This window comes from Protopterus annectens, chromosome 5.part0, assembly GCF_019279795.1.
Source record: "Protopterus annectens isolate FY-2018-M chromosome 5.part0, PAN1.0, whole genome shotgun sequence".
Lineage (NCBI taxonomy): Eukaryota > Metazoa > Chordata > Ceratodontiformes > Protopteridae > Protopterus > Protopterus annectens.
Window position 1 is genome coordinate 360,357,618 of NC_056735.1, and position 15,266 is coordinate 360,372,883.

The 15,266-nt window shown below is 45.7% G+C and overlaps 1 protein-coding gene across 1 annotated transcript in view; it reads left to right on the top strand.

Moving 5' to 3' along the window:
- USP9X (ubiquitin specific peptidase 9 X-linked) overlaps positions 1-15,266 on the top strand; it is a 5,037,693-nt gene that overhangs the window by 506,485 nt on the left and 4,515,942 nt on the right. Inside the window, exon 7 of the mRNA XM_044071835.1 lies at positions 899-1,101. Coding sequence (XP_043927770.1) covers positions 899-1,101 — 203 coding nt within the window. The remainder of the gene's footprint in view (positions 1-898; positions 1,102-15,266) is intronic.

A 15,266-nucleotide genomic window follows, 5' to 3' on the forward strand; every position in this document is an offset into this window, starting at 1 on the left:
ATTAATATAAGATGGCTGGATTTGTTTGTGTATGAAAAACAGCCTCAATTCAACACGTCTGGATCTAGGCTATGCTAACTAAGCAGTATTTCAGTGCAAAACAAGTGCAGGTAATAAGCAGGCACACAGTAAAAACAGAGGCACCAGTGAATGCAATACAACAGTAAAAAACAGATGTAAAAGTGCAGATCAAACTCAAAATGAGCTTAATTTCTTGTTCTTGGCTTTGGGATGTCTTGGATTTGAGCAGAAACACTCTGGACCTCTGGCAAATGACGCCATTTGTGTAAGGTACTTGCCTCAGTAGTTCAGGTGGGTTACTGCTTACTAAGTTTCCCTTCCTCCTTTATTTTAGTTTCCCTGGGGAATCCTAAGGTGAGATGCTCTTTAGCAGTCAACCTTCCTCTTCCAAGGTGCACCCCTTCCCATAGGACCTCAGCTGTACTGTGATCTGGATAGACTGGTGGATCTCACTTTCCCAGGGTCTTTCAGATTCCTTTTTTATCCAGGAGCACTTCAGGAGGGGTTCCACACCTGATCAGGCCTAGACCAACAGAGCGGTTGAACCATTAAGTAAAGATGGTATACGTACTTGCCTTTTCCTTTTGAGTACATGTGAGTTGTGAAGGTTGTCTTCTGTTGAGGTGTTGTGGAAAATCCTGGGCTTTGTTTCCCAGGTTTGAAAGCTTGGAAAATGTTTCTGTAAAATGGTTTTCATTTTAAAAGTCGAGCAGATGTAACCTTTGATAAGTTGTAGGCTCTGTATTGCTTTTGGGGGAACAAAATGCATTGTGTGTGTGTGTGTGTATATAGGAGTGAAGTTAGCTGGAGATGGAGCCACACATGTTGGAAGTGTATATTTTTGCACTAATATTAGTGACATAGTGCATTCTTTCAGTTTGTAGATTTCAAGATGCATCCTTATGCTTTTCATCTTTTCATTCAAATGAGTGGATTCAGCAAAACAGCATATTGTCAATCGTACTTCGTGACAGCCTTCATCAGCCTCAGTATGTTGAGAAATTGGAGAAGATACTTCGATTTGTTATTAAAGAAAAAGCTCTTACCCTGCAAGATCTTGACAATATCTGGGCAGCACAGGTGGGAGATTAGGTTGAGATGCAAGATCTAAATGCATTTTAAAGTTTTCTTTGACTTGAAGTTAGTTTATAGTTGCAGCTACCAAAGTATGTTTGAAAATAGACGCTTTCATGTTTGATTTATAGGCCCTTTTCAGTTTTTCCTGCAGCTGTCTAATTTCTAACCATGCTACTGGTTCTGTTAATGTGACAGGTGGCTGCTGTACAGCTTTGGTGGGAAATGTTGGTTTCAAAATAAGCATAAGGTATGTCATTGCAGGATGTTCATCGTGCATACAGCTGCAGTCATAGCAGATGGGTTCTCCTGCCGTCAGGCGGGTCCTCGGTCGGCCGAATTCCAAAGTCTAGGTCCGGCGTCGGCCGTCTCCTCTTCCCTGACGTCAGCACGACAGGGGTATAAAAGAACCAGCCGACACCATTTTCTTCAGTCTTTCTTGCCACATGGTGCCTGAAGCAGAAGCAGTTCGCAAGTGCCGATCGGCCAGCTCCTGAAATTATGAAAATTTTGCAACCGAAGTCTTCTTGAAAGCTAAGTACCCCGTTGGGGAAACTTTTCTTGCCTCAGACCGATGTCAGACAAAGTTAATAATTGTATTTCTTGTGGGAAGCAAATACCGCATAAGGATTTTCATTCCCTCTGCATTCCTTGCTTAGGCCCAGACCACAACGTCTCGGTCTGTCGTTTTGTGCTACATTCAACAAACGCACCATTAAGCGTCGGGCGGAGTTCGCCCACCACTATTTTGGCAAAAAATTTAACTATATTATGTCGTCGGATACTCCGACTCCAGTTTTGTCTAAAAAACGCAAAGATAAGGACCGACACACGAGGTCCGCGGCCTCTACTGACACCACGCCAAAGCAGACTACAGGTGGTCTGGTTCTCAGCGAGGGGCCTACGCAGCCCCTGCCTACCGACACTTCATTGGCGGTGTCTTTAGTGCCCGAGGTTGCAGGCTCCTCGGCCCACACCCCGACTACAGATACCGAAGCCACTCTTGGTGGTGAATCTGAAAATGTAGACAGGTCTGCCTCCTCTCAAGGTGTCTTCAGACCTTCCTCTTCTTTTTCTATCAAGGCTTTCACTAAGTCTAAAGCAGCCATGCATTCTAAGAGACAAGCTCCACAGGGCCCTTCTCCAGGCCCCATGCCTAAAAAACAGATGCTTAAAATGGCTGAGGATTTGATTACTCTTATTAGAAGTTCTCAACCCCCCCCCCCCCCCCCCCGGACAAAAGGCCCAGAGTGGAGGAAGAATCCCCCTCCTTTGACCAGGCCTCCATTATTTCAGAGCACTCTGAACAGGAACATTCTTACTCCCCTTTTGAAGATTCTGATGCTGAGGAGTTCATTCCCTCTATCTCCCCCCCCCAGAGGATTACTCATTTGGGGAAACCTTGCATACCTTAAGGGAACACTTCCACTGAGAAGGCCAAGAGTAACCAGATTCCAAGAAAAGGCTTAGGGATTTTCTCTTGCTACCCCAGCACAGGCCTCTGGCTATACCTCCTGTCTTAGACATACTAGATGATGTGTACTCGGAGGCCTGCCTTAACCCGGATTCTTTACCTCCAGCCCCAGTCAAGCCTGACAGGTACTACCGGGTTCCTGACTCACACCAATTTTTATACAAAAGCCATGTGGCTCTCCCAGAAACTATCTCACAGGGCCCCAAGGGAATTACGGCCTCCACTACTAAAAACCCATTACCTTCTGAGAGATTCCAGATCCTTAGAAAGGTGGGGAAAAAAGGTATACACCTCCGCCACCTTAACCATGAGGGCATTAAACTGCCAGTTCCATATGCTAAAGTACCAACAGTTTCTGTTATCACAGTTGAGAAGTAAAATGTCACAGCCTGAACAACCAGACTTGAAGGAGTTGCAGGATTTGATGCATAGTGCAGAACAAGTGGGTAAACATACCTTGCAATGTGGTTTTGATGCTCTAGAGGCCTCATGTAGAGCTGCTGTTACAGGATCAGTCATACGTAGACATGCCTGGCTCAAGGAGCAAACCTTACCAGATCATGTCAAAGCTAAATTACTAGATGCCCCTCTACAAAAGGATGTATTATTTGGTGTTAAAGCTGAGGAGGTATTAAAGAAAATGGAGGAAAAGGCTAAATCAATGCAAACAGTGAAATATTTCCTACAGGTACAACCTCCACGTTTCAGTAGAAATTGGCCTTCCAAAAATTGGTCCTTTCCAGCCACGGACAGACCCCAAAGAGGTAAATACAGGCGCCCGAGGGGCAGAGGGCAATCTCAAGGATCGTTTAGAGGCAGACAATGGCAAGCTCCTACACAAAGAGGTGGTGAGGATAGCTCGCAGCCATTCAGAAAGCAAGCCCAATGACTTTCCCCTTTGCATGCCAAGCAAGGCTCAAATGGCAGCACCCTTAGGCAGAAAACTGGCATTTTCAAAAAATTGGCATATTGTCACAAAAGACAAATGGATCCTGGACATTATAAACGGAGGCTACAGATTCCATTTTCACACCCTTCCAAAAATGAGAGGCATGCCAAACCTGCCACAATCAAAGGGCAGAGGCACAAAGACAAATTTCAGATCTCATGGACATGAAAGCTATTCAAGAGGTACCTACTCATGAACAAGGTCAAGGTTTTTATTCCAGACTATTCCTGGTACCAAGGAAGGGAAAAGATTGGAGACCTATTTTGGACCTATCCATCCTAAACACATTTTTACTCGTACCAAAATTCAAGATGCTCACATTACAGCAGCTTCTTCCCATGCTGGGCAAGGAGTCTTGGCTGGTAACATTGGACCTCAAGGAGGCATACCTGCATGTCCCAGTCAGACAAACTTGCAGAAGATACCTCAGATTTCTTGCAGTTTCATCCCATTATCAATTCTCTGCATTGCCCTTTGGCTCATCTACTGCGCCCAGAGTGTTCACGAAATGCCTGGCATCAGTAATTGCCTACTGCAGACTTCAAGGGATACAAATATACCCATATTTGGACTGCCTGATCCAAGCGGACAGTAAGCACATACTTCTGAAACATCTGACTTTTGTAATAATGTTGTTGAATTCTCTGGGATACACAGTCAACAAAAAGAAATCAAGGCTAATACCCTCTCAGAAAATAATTTTCCTGGGTGCCAACTTGGACACAAACACCCAGATGGCCTACCTCACGCCAGAGAAGCAGGGGCAACTAACTCAATACTTCAGAACACTAGCAAATTTCACCAGGCTGACTACAAGGAAAATCCTGCAGGCTCTGGGATTCATGGCATTTTGCATCCTACTAATCCCATGTGCAAAGCTGCATATGAGGAAACTTCATTGGTACCTGAAAAACCTATGGTCTCAACACAGCCACAGTTTGGAAACAATAATACCACTAATTCCATGTCTTCAAAAGGAATTTCTGTGGTGGGCTCAAGCATGCCAAACACAGGTCTCCCATTCTGCAAGCCTCAAGCAAATCAAGTCATCACAACAGACCCCTCGGACTACGCCTGGGGGGCGCACATGACAGACCGGTGCATTCAGGGCTAATGTTCCCAAAAAGAAAAGCACCTTCACATCAATCAAAAGGAAATGCTAGCAGTAATAAATGCTATTATAGCTTTCAAAGACCTCTTCTGCATCCAGGTCAACTATTGATAAGGACAGACAACACCACAGTAATGTGGTACATAAACAGGGAGGAACCCATTCATACCCCCTATGCAGGCTGGCCATGTCACTTTGGAACATGGCTCTGAAATTACAAATCTAACTTCAAGCACAGTACTTGCCAGGCAAGGAAATCACGCTGGCAGACAACCTAAGCAGAAATGTGACAGATCCACACGAATGGAAGTTGCATCCTCAAGTTTTTACAGAGATAAATTGAGCATGGGGAAGGCCAGACATAGATCTGTCTCCCACAAAAATCACCAATTGACAAAATTCTGCTCAAGGACTTTTCATCCACAGGCCTGGAAAGTGGATGCTCTCTCTCAGTTGGACAACAATGATAGGTTATGCCTTTCCACCTCTTCCTCTGCTGCCCAAAGTTCTATTAAAAACCATAGCAGACAAACCAAAGATGATTCTCATTGCTCCAGACTGGCCAAGACAGCACTGGTACCCACTCCTGAGGAGCTTGACGCATTCCCCTCCATGGACCCTACCTCCAATGCCTCTTCTGACTCTGCATAGCTTCAAAACTCTTCAGTCAGCTGAAAACACTCAATCTGGCCGCATGGAAGATTCCTTAACATCACAACAGACCCTACTCTCCAAGGAGGTGCAGGATGCCATTTTGGAGGCCAGAAGACCATCTACTAGAAAAGCTTACTCCGCAAAATGGGAACGGTTTTGTGCCTGGAATGAGAAAAAGGGCCAGAATCCTGGAAAACTGAATTTACTTCAAATATTACAGTATCTAGCTGAGCTGCTAAGCAGTGAACTTTCATTCTCCTCCATCAAAATCCATGCCTCAGCCATTTCTGCAGAATACGACACTGATCCACCTTTATTCTCTCACCCCCTCTTAAGACAGTTCCTCAGAGGGGCAAGAATATAAAACTCCCAAGTAAACAATCAATACCTGCTTGGGACCTCAATTTCATTCTAGAAAACCTGACCTTGCCTCCTTTTGAGCCCGCTGCCTCAACAGATTTGCAAAATTTGTCCTGGAAAACAGCTTTTCTTCTGGCTATCACCTCAGCCTGTAGGGTATCGGAACTACAAGCCCTCATGGCTGTGCAGCCTTTTATCATCTTCCATCAGGACAGCGTTTCCTTACGAACCAACCCGTCCTCTATGCCAAAGGTGGTGTCCAGGGTAGCTTTGAATCAGGCTATACACTTACCTGCCTTTTACCCTAATCCTCAAAACAAAGGGGAGAGGCTACTACATTCCTTGGACATCTGCAGACAGCTGCATTATTATTTGGACAGAACAAAGCCTTTCAGAAAATCAGAACAGCTCCTTCTGTCCTATGTTATAGGAGCTCAAGGGAAGCCAGTTTCCAAACAGACAATCTCAAAATGGATAGCCCACTGCATACACTTTTGTTACTCTCTTCATGGTAAAACCGTACCTGCAGGCATCAGATCTCACTCCACAAGGGCCACAGCTACCTCTGCAGCTTTCCTCAGAGGAGTTCCTACCAAAGATATTTTGGAAGCAGCCACTTGGAGTTCTGTGCATACCTTCTCTGAGCACTACCACCTACCATTATACTCCAAAACTAGAGCAGGCTTTGCCACTGCAGTCTTGCAGGGCATCCTGGCTCCTCCTAGTTCCATCTAGTGCCTACCACCCCTTTCTTAGCTTTGGGATTCTACCCATCTGTTCTGACTGCAGCTGTATGCACGATGAACATAGTACAGTTTTGTACCTACCATAAATGTAGATGTTAGAGTGCTAATACAGCTGCAGTCCAGGTTTCCCTCCCTCCTTCCCCTCTTGGGACAGGCCTATTGGCTACCACCTCCTCATACAACCTGATTGGGGTATTCATTTATGGTATACTTGCTTGCAACTACTGTATTTTGATTATATTGCATTGCTTTATTACACAAATGTATGTATTGCCTTCCTTCTGGGGGCACCTGACATCTGGAGCAAGAAAAACTGAAGAAAATGGTGTCGGCTGGATCTTTTATACCCCTGTCGTGCTGACGTCAGGGAAGAGGCTATGACAGCCGACGCCATACCTAGACTTTGGAATTCGGCTGACCGAGGACCTGCCTGACGGCAGGAGAACCCATCTGTTATGACTGCAGCTGTATTAGCACTCGAACATCTACATTTATGGTAGGTACAAAACTGTACTTTTTGGTCATCTTTAAGAATGAAAACAGCCTGTGCTAGAGCTCCTAAACGTGAGACAAGGTTTGGTTATCTGTTTTTGCTCGGTCTTAGTCAATACTGAAGAGGGTAGTAGCATGTAATCCTTGACTCAGTTTAGCATTTTTGAACTTCATATTGCATAATGGCATTAAGAAAATCAAATTAATTTCATCTGAGAAATTGTGGAACTATAGCCATTAGGAAACTGTTGTCTCTAGGGTAGCTTTCCCAAGAAGTGGAAATCGTCGGTTTGGACATTTTTTATTCTTTGTTGCCATAGTGTCAGAATTGTAAAAAAATAAATATTTGTCCCTCTTGCTCTGATTCGCATTTGGGTTACAGCTGTGATCCGACTCTGCCACCTTCTACAGACTTCAGCTTCCCGGCTCTAGCTCCTCCCTTACCCATAATCCCCTGTAATAAGTCCAGATCTCGTTTGCCACCATTCACGTTGGACGTGCGCTACAGTGCTTGAGCAGCTAGTTGTAGTTTTTCACTTTACGGATAAATGTTTTTCTTTTTGGAATAATTATCTTTTTTCCCTCCTGCCCACAACGCTCCTCAGTGGCGTTATGGCTACTCTTCCTGGATAGTTTGTAATATCTTGAGGAGTTCTTCCTATTTGACTGTTAAGGTTTTTTGTGTAGTTATTAGTTTCTAAAGTCTTAATAGTTAGGATAGTGTGTGGTACAGTTTATAATTATGGTGTTTATAGTGTTAGTTCTCAAATTTTAGTATTTATAGTGTTCTTGTGCTTTCTTTATTGCTAAAAGTTTTGTGGTGGATAAGCAAGCTGGATTTAAAAGGTGTACAGAATGTGGTCATAAAATTCTGCACTCTGATTCACATGATGTCTACTGTTGAGTTGCAGCGCACGTAGTCGGTGTGCTGTATGAGTAGGTTCAACCCAGGGTGATCGCTAATAGGTGAAACAAGTCGATTCTGAAAGGGATCCTTCCTCCCTCTTAGATTTCTTCTCCAGGTGGTCACCCCCCCCCCCCCACACACACACACGCACCGTGCCAGGTTCTGCTTCAGACCCTAAAACTCACTCATAAGCATCCTAGAGTGTCATCAGAACCTCCTTCAAAAAAATTTTCAGATTCATTGGCTGCAAAACCAGGCTCTGCTCCAGTGGATCCAAAAGGCCTCCTGGATCCATCTGGGTCTGTGCTGAAGACATTATCCGCTTTGGATCTGTGTTTGCCTGGATAGTTATGTCTGGAACCCTTCTGATCCTACTTTGTCCTCGAATCCAAGGAGGTGGGATCAGAAGCCACACTCGCCATTACCTTCAACTTCAGTTTCGGAGCCTAGGTTCTGCTATATCTTCCATCTGGTCACTCTTCCCTATGATTCTGGCAAAAATCTTGCAAACTCTGCACCAGTCTTGCCTTTTGTCTTTGGCCTCGTCCAGATCCTCGTGAAGCCTTTTGGAATATGATGTGGACAGGATGGTAAGGAAGATTATCAGGGCTCAGATCCAGATGGGGTTTATTGGCTCTGTTCCCTCTTGAACCCATGAGCGACCCTACTAACATGGACTCTCCTCCAGTTCAGTTTGGGAGCTGTGGATGTTCTTCGTGTTTCACTGTTGCAGTCATTACATTTGGGTAATCTGCTGGCAGGTTGCTCTGTCGGCCTAATTAACGAAGTCTTGGGTCCTGCGTCGGTTGCTGTCCCTTCTTCCGAGATGTCAGGTTGTCAGGGGTATAAAACATGCAGCCGACACAATTACATCAGTCTTTCTTGCCGTGCGGTGCCTGAAGCAGATGTTCATAGTGTTACCCTGCTGCAGTCATCACACTTGGGTTATCCTGTCATCAGGCGGTCCCGCAGTCGGCCGGAATTCCAAGTCTTGGTCCGGCGTCTGTTGCTGTCGCTTCTTCCCTGACGTCAGTGCGCCAGGGGTATATATATATTGCAACAGACGCCATTTTCTTCAGTCTTTCTTGCCTCGTGGTGCCCGAAGCAGAAGCTGTTCAAGTGCCGGTCGGCCGACTCCTGAGATTTTCGAATTCGAATTTCAGATCGAAGTCTTCTATAAAGCTAAGTACCCCGTTAGGGAAACTTTTCTTGCCTCAGACCGATGTCAGAAAAAGTTAACAATTGTATTTCTTGTGGGAAGCAAATACCTCATAAGGATTTTCATTCTTATTGCATACCTTGCCTAGGCCCAGACCACGACATCACTAGTCGTTTTTGTGCTAGGTTTAATAAACGTACTATTAAAAGACTCTTTGATTTTGCATGACACTACAGTAGAAAATTTAATTACAGTATGCCTTCTGAGCAACCAACTACCGGCGTGCACAAAAAACGCAAGGATAAGGACAGACAGCCCCGCCCTAAGCCAGATTACGAGGCCTCGGCTTGTCCGGTCTCCGGTCTTCAGTGAGGTTCCGACGCAGCCCCTGACTACCACAGATCTGGAACCCGAGACCACTTCGGAACTTTTGACTGAATGTACTAGGCCGACGCAACCATTTTGTTCAGGCCCTGCCAACGACATTGCTGATAAAGATGTCGGTGCTGCAGAAACGCCATCGGTTTCTGAAGGCGTTTTCAGACAGACGCTCACCATTAAAACGTATCCTAAGATGAAGACTCCTATTAAATCTAAAAGGACTGCACTTCAGTCCCCTGTTCAAGGTCCCATGCCTAAGAAACAGATGCTCAAAATGGCTGAAGATTTCATCTCTTTAATCAGGGGTTCCCAGCCACCTACTGACAAAAGGCCTAGACAAGAGGAAGATTATGCATCCTCTGAACAAGTGTCCATTTCTTCAGCCTCCTCTGAAGACCAAGATTACTCCTTCTCCCCTTATGAAGATTCTGATGCTGAGGTTTCCATTCCCTCAGCTTCTTCTCCTGAAGACTACTCCTTTGGGGAAACTTTACACACTGAGGGAACATTTCCACTGGGAAGGTCAGGACTACTCCGACTCTAAGAAAAGGCTCAGAGTTTCTTTTACTCCCCCAGCACATGCCACTTGCCATCCCACCCGTGTTAGACATTGTGGATGATGTTTACTTAGAATCCAGTTTGAACCCAGACTCTCTACCTCTTGCTCCGGCCAAGCCTGACAGATACTATAGAGTGCCTGATTCCCACAAATTTCTATATAAAAGTCCTGTTGCTGACCCAGAGAAAATCTCCCAGGGTCCCAAAGGGGCTAAGGCTTCTATGGCTAAAAATCCTGTACCCTCTGAAAGGGATTCCACAGCGCTAGATAGGTGGGGAGAAAATGGTTTACACCTCAGTCACTCTAGCTATGAGGGCACTAAATTGCCAATTTCACATGCTTAAGTATCCGCAATTTCTAATCTCTCAGTTAAAGCAAAGAATCGCCACTCTCCCTCAACAGTCTGAATTGAAAGAAATGCAGGATCTGTTGCATGCAACTGAACAGGTGGGCAAACGCACCTTACAATGTGGGTTTGATTCTCTGGAGGCCTCCTGCAGAGCAGCTGTCACTGGGTCTGTTATACGTAGGCATGCTTTGTTAAAGGAACAAACTCTACCTGATCATGTTAAAGCAAAGCTTCTAGATGCTCCCTTACAGCAGGATGTTTTTTGGAGTTAAAGCAGAAGTCGTCTTAAAGAAAATGGAGGATAAGGCAAAATCTATGCAGACAGTCAAAGATTTCTTACAAGTACAACCCCTTCACTTCAGCAGAAACTGGCCAACAAAAAATTGGTCCTTTCCAGCTACTGACAGTCCACAGAGGGGTAAATACAGACGTCCAAGAGGCAGAGGACAACCACAAGCCCAGTACAAACCTCGCCAATGGGGCAATACAAAACAGAAGGGAGGAGAAGGTAGGTCCCAAACTACCAGAAGGCAAACTCAATGACTTGCACCTCATCCGGCCAAGCAACTCTCTCTTGGCAGCCCCCTTGGGAGGAAAACTTGCACTTTTTTCAGACAACTGGCACATTGTCACAAAGGACAAATGGGTCCTAGACATAATTTTACGAGGATACAGATTCCATTTTCACACCTTGCCAATGAAAAGAGGAATGCCAAACCTGCCACAAAATCTAATGGGCAGAGGCACAAAAGCAAATTACAGCTCTCATGGACAATGAGAGCCATTCAACTGGTACCTACTCGAGAGCAAGGTCAAGGATTTTACTCAAGACTCTTTCTAGTGCCCAGAAAGGACAATGCCTGGAGTCCTATTCTGGACCTTTCAATTTTAAACACATTCTTACAAGTACCAAAATTCAAGATGCTAACACTACAGCAGCTTCTTTCCATGTTGGGCAAGGAGGCCTGGCTAGTAACGTTGGACCTCAAGGAGGCATACCTGCATGTCCCTATCAGACAAAGTTGCAGAAGATGCCTCAGTTTCATTTCAGGTACAACCCATTACCAGTTCTCTGCACTGCCCTTTGGCTTCTCTACTGCACCCAGAGTTTTCACAAAATGTCTGGCACCAGTAATTGCTTACTGCAGACAGAGGAATTCAAATATACCCATACCTGGACGACTGCCTCATCCAAGTAGAAAGCAAGGACATTCTCTTACATCATCTGGCTTTTGTAAAACATCTACTTAACTGCCTGGGGTACACCGTAAACGAAATGTAGTCAAAACTAGTACCCTCACAAAATATGACATTCCTGGGTGCCAGCTTGAACACAACGGCCCAGAAGGTTTATCTGACGCCAGACAAGCAGCTACAACTGACTCAATATTTCAAAACAGTGGCAACAAAGACCCAACTGACTGCAAGAAAAATTCTGCAGGCTTTGGGCTTCATGGCATCATGCATACTACTATTACCATTTGCAAAGCTGCATATGAGGAAATTACAGTGGTACCTAAAAAGCGTATGGTCTCAACATAGCCACAGCTTGGACACAATGATATCTCTCATTCCCTACCTACAACAGGAGTTTCTATGGTGGTCACAGGCATGTCACCTCAACAAGGGTCAGCCGTTCACCTTGCCCCCAGCCAGGCAAACTATCACAACAGATGCATCAGACTACGCCTGGGGAGCACACATGGCAGGACAGTGCGTTCAAGGCGTATGGACTGCAGATCAAAGGAATCTGCACATCAATCAAAAAGAAATGCTAACTGTACAGAAAGCTCTGACAGCCTTCAAGAATCTATTGCATCCAGGACAACTTACAATAAAGATGGACAACACCACAGTAATGTGGTACATAAACAAGGGGGTACTCACTCCTACCCTCTATGCAGGCAAGCAATGATCTTATGGAGCACAGCTCTGGCTTACCAAGTTCATTTGCAAGCTCAGTTCCTGCCAGGAAAGAACATGTTGGCAGACTACCTCAGCAGAAACATCATGGATCCCCACGAGTGGAACCTAGATCCACAAGTATTTACAATGATAACTCAAAAATGGGGCCTTCTAGACATAGACCTGTTTGCCAGTCCTCAAAACTATCAAATAACACAATTTTGTACAAGGAGACTTCACCATCAAGTTTGGAAAGTAGACGCACTCTCTTTCAGTTGGAAAAACCTGACAGCATATGCCTTCCCTCCATTGCCTCTCCTCACAAAGGTGCTTCTGAAAGTCAAAAAGGAGAGACCACGACTGATTCTCATAGCCCCAGACTGGCCACGCCAGCACTGGTACCCACTATTGAGAAATATGGCCCAGGGCCCACCTTGGATCTTACCACAAATTACCCATTTGCTCACACAACAAAACAATCAGATTCTTCACAGCCAACTCAAAACTTAAATCTGGCTGCATGGCAAATCACCTAAGCATCCAGCCAGCTCCTTTTTCCCAAGCAGTTATGGATGTTATTCTGGAAGCTAGGAGGCCAAGCACCAGAAAGGCTTATTCGGACAAATGGAAAAGGTTCTGTGCCTGGAACCAAGCTAAAGGCCAAGACACATTTCATCCTCACATGCCTCACATTCTACAGTACTTAACTGAAATGTTGCACAAAGGACTTGCTTTCTCCTCCATTAAAATCCATGCTTCAGCTATTTCAGCCCACTACAACACGGATCCACCCTCATTTTCGCATCCACTTCTAAGGCAGTTCCTCAGAGGGGCAAAAAAACAGCCCCCCCCCCCCCCCCAGGAGAGCACATACACCAACATGGGACCTCCATTTTGTTCTGGAAAAACTAACGCTACCTCCCTTTGAACCAGCTTTCTCTGCAGATCTTCAGCTCCTATCATGGAAGACTGCCCTGCTGCTAGCAATAACTTCAGCTAGAAGAGTCTCAGAGCTGCAGGCACTAATGGCAGTGGAACCTTTCCTCATTTTTCATCAAGACAGAGTTTCTCTACGAAGTAATCCTTCCTTTATGCCTAAGGTGGTTTCCAGTGTGGCATTAAATCAAACCATCCACTTACCCACCTTCTTCCCAAATCCACAGAACAAAGGTGTGAGACTCTTGTATTCCTTGGACATTAACAGGCAGCTTCGTTAATACTTGGATAAAACTAAGGCTTTCAGACAATCTGACCAGCTCTTTGTATCCTATGCTACAGCTTCACAAGGGAAGGCTATTTCATAACAGACCATTTCCAAATGGATAGGACATTGCATACGACGTCCTTCAAGGATGCATCTGCAGTCATCACATATGGGTTGTCCTGCCTCAGGCAGCCCTTCGGTCGGCCGGATTCCAAAGTCTGGGTCCGGCGTCGGCTGATGTCGCACATTCCCCGACGTCAGAGCGCCTGGGGTATAAAAGCATCAGCCGACGCCATCTTCCTCAGTCTTTCTTGCCGCGTGGTGCCCGAAGCAGAAGTAGTTCGCAAGTGCCGGTCGGCCAGCTCCTGTAATTCAGCTAACCGAAGACTTCAAAAGCGAAGTACCCCGTTGGGGACTCTTTCTTGCCTCAGCCGATGTCAGATAAAGTTAATAATTGTTTAACTTGTGAAAAACAAGTACCTCATAAGGATTTCCACTCTTACTGCTTCCCCTGCTTAGGCCCATACCACGACGTCTCGGCCTGTTCAGACTGTGCTTCCTTCAACCGACGCACTCTTAGACATTGGTCAGAGTTCGCAGAGGAGTTTTTTGGGGCTAGTTTTTCATATAAAATGCAGTCTGAGACCCCGACTTCACATTTAACTAAGAAACGGAAAGACAAGGACTGACACGCGGACCGCTGTTTCGGCTGAAACCGCGGCTAGGCCTACCGCGAGTGTCTCTGCTGATAGAGTCCTTGGTACTTCCGAACCCCGAAACCGCTCAACCGACAACCTCTGCCCCGGAGGCCCCTGCCGAGTTGGTTATTGAATTTCCTTCAGAAACTGGTGTCTTGGAAGCTTCCGACACCATTCCTCTAGACAAAACTACACCAGCATGTGGTGCAGCCAGGCCTCCTGCATCCATGTCCATAAAGGCATTCACCAGGGCTGAAGCTGCTAAACACACAAAAACTATGCCTCCCAGGGTTATTCCTCAGGGACCCACTTCTAGTACACAGATCCTAACTTTGGCAGAGGACCTTATCTCTTTAATCAGGGGCTCTCAGCCCCATCCGGACAGGGGCTCTCAACCCCCTCTAGACAAAAGGCCCAGGGTTGAGCCTTCTGATCCCCACTCCTCAGAGGAGGCCTGTGATGGCTCTGCTCACTCGGACTACCAGGAGGAGGCTTTTTTGGCCTACGAGGATTCGGATGCAGAGGAATCTATCCCCTCAGCCTCCCCTCCTGAAGAGCTATCCTTCGGGGAGACCCTTCACTCTGAGAGAGCATTTCAAATGGCAGGGCCAGGAATTTTCTCATTCCAGGAAAAGATTAAGAACCTTTCTACATTTACCTCAGCATAGACCTTTGGCTATTCCTCCTGTTTTGAATGTCATTGATGATGTGTACTCTGAGTCTAGTATAACCCCTGGCACTCTGCCTCAGGCCCCTGTTAAACCCGATAGGTATTACAGGGTCCCGGACTCTCATAATTTTCTTTACAAGGCCCACTCTGCTGATCCAGAAACTGTTTCCCAGGGCCCTAAAGGGGTTGCAGCTGCCACTACTAAAAACCCACTCCCCTCTGAAAAGGAGTTCAGGGCTTTAGAGAGATGGGGTAAAAAAGTGTATACTTCTGCCACTCTTTCTATGAGGGCATTAAATTGTCAATTTCATATGATACAGTACCCAAGAGTATTTGTTAGATGAATTGCATAAGAAACTGTCTTCTGAACCCCTTGATCGCAAATCCCTTCAGGATCTGGTACATAACTCCCAGCAGGTTAGCAACCATTTCTTGCAGTGTGGTTATGATGCATTGGAAGCTTCATGTAGGTCAGCAATGACAGGTGCAGTCATACGTACGCATGCTTGGCTGAAGGAACAATCTCTGCCAGACCATGTTAAAGCTAAGCTTC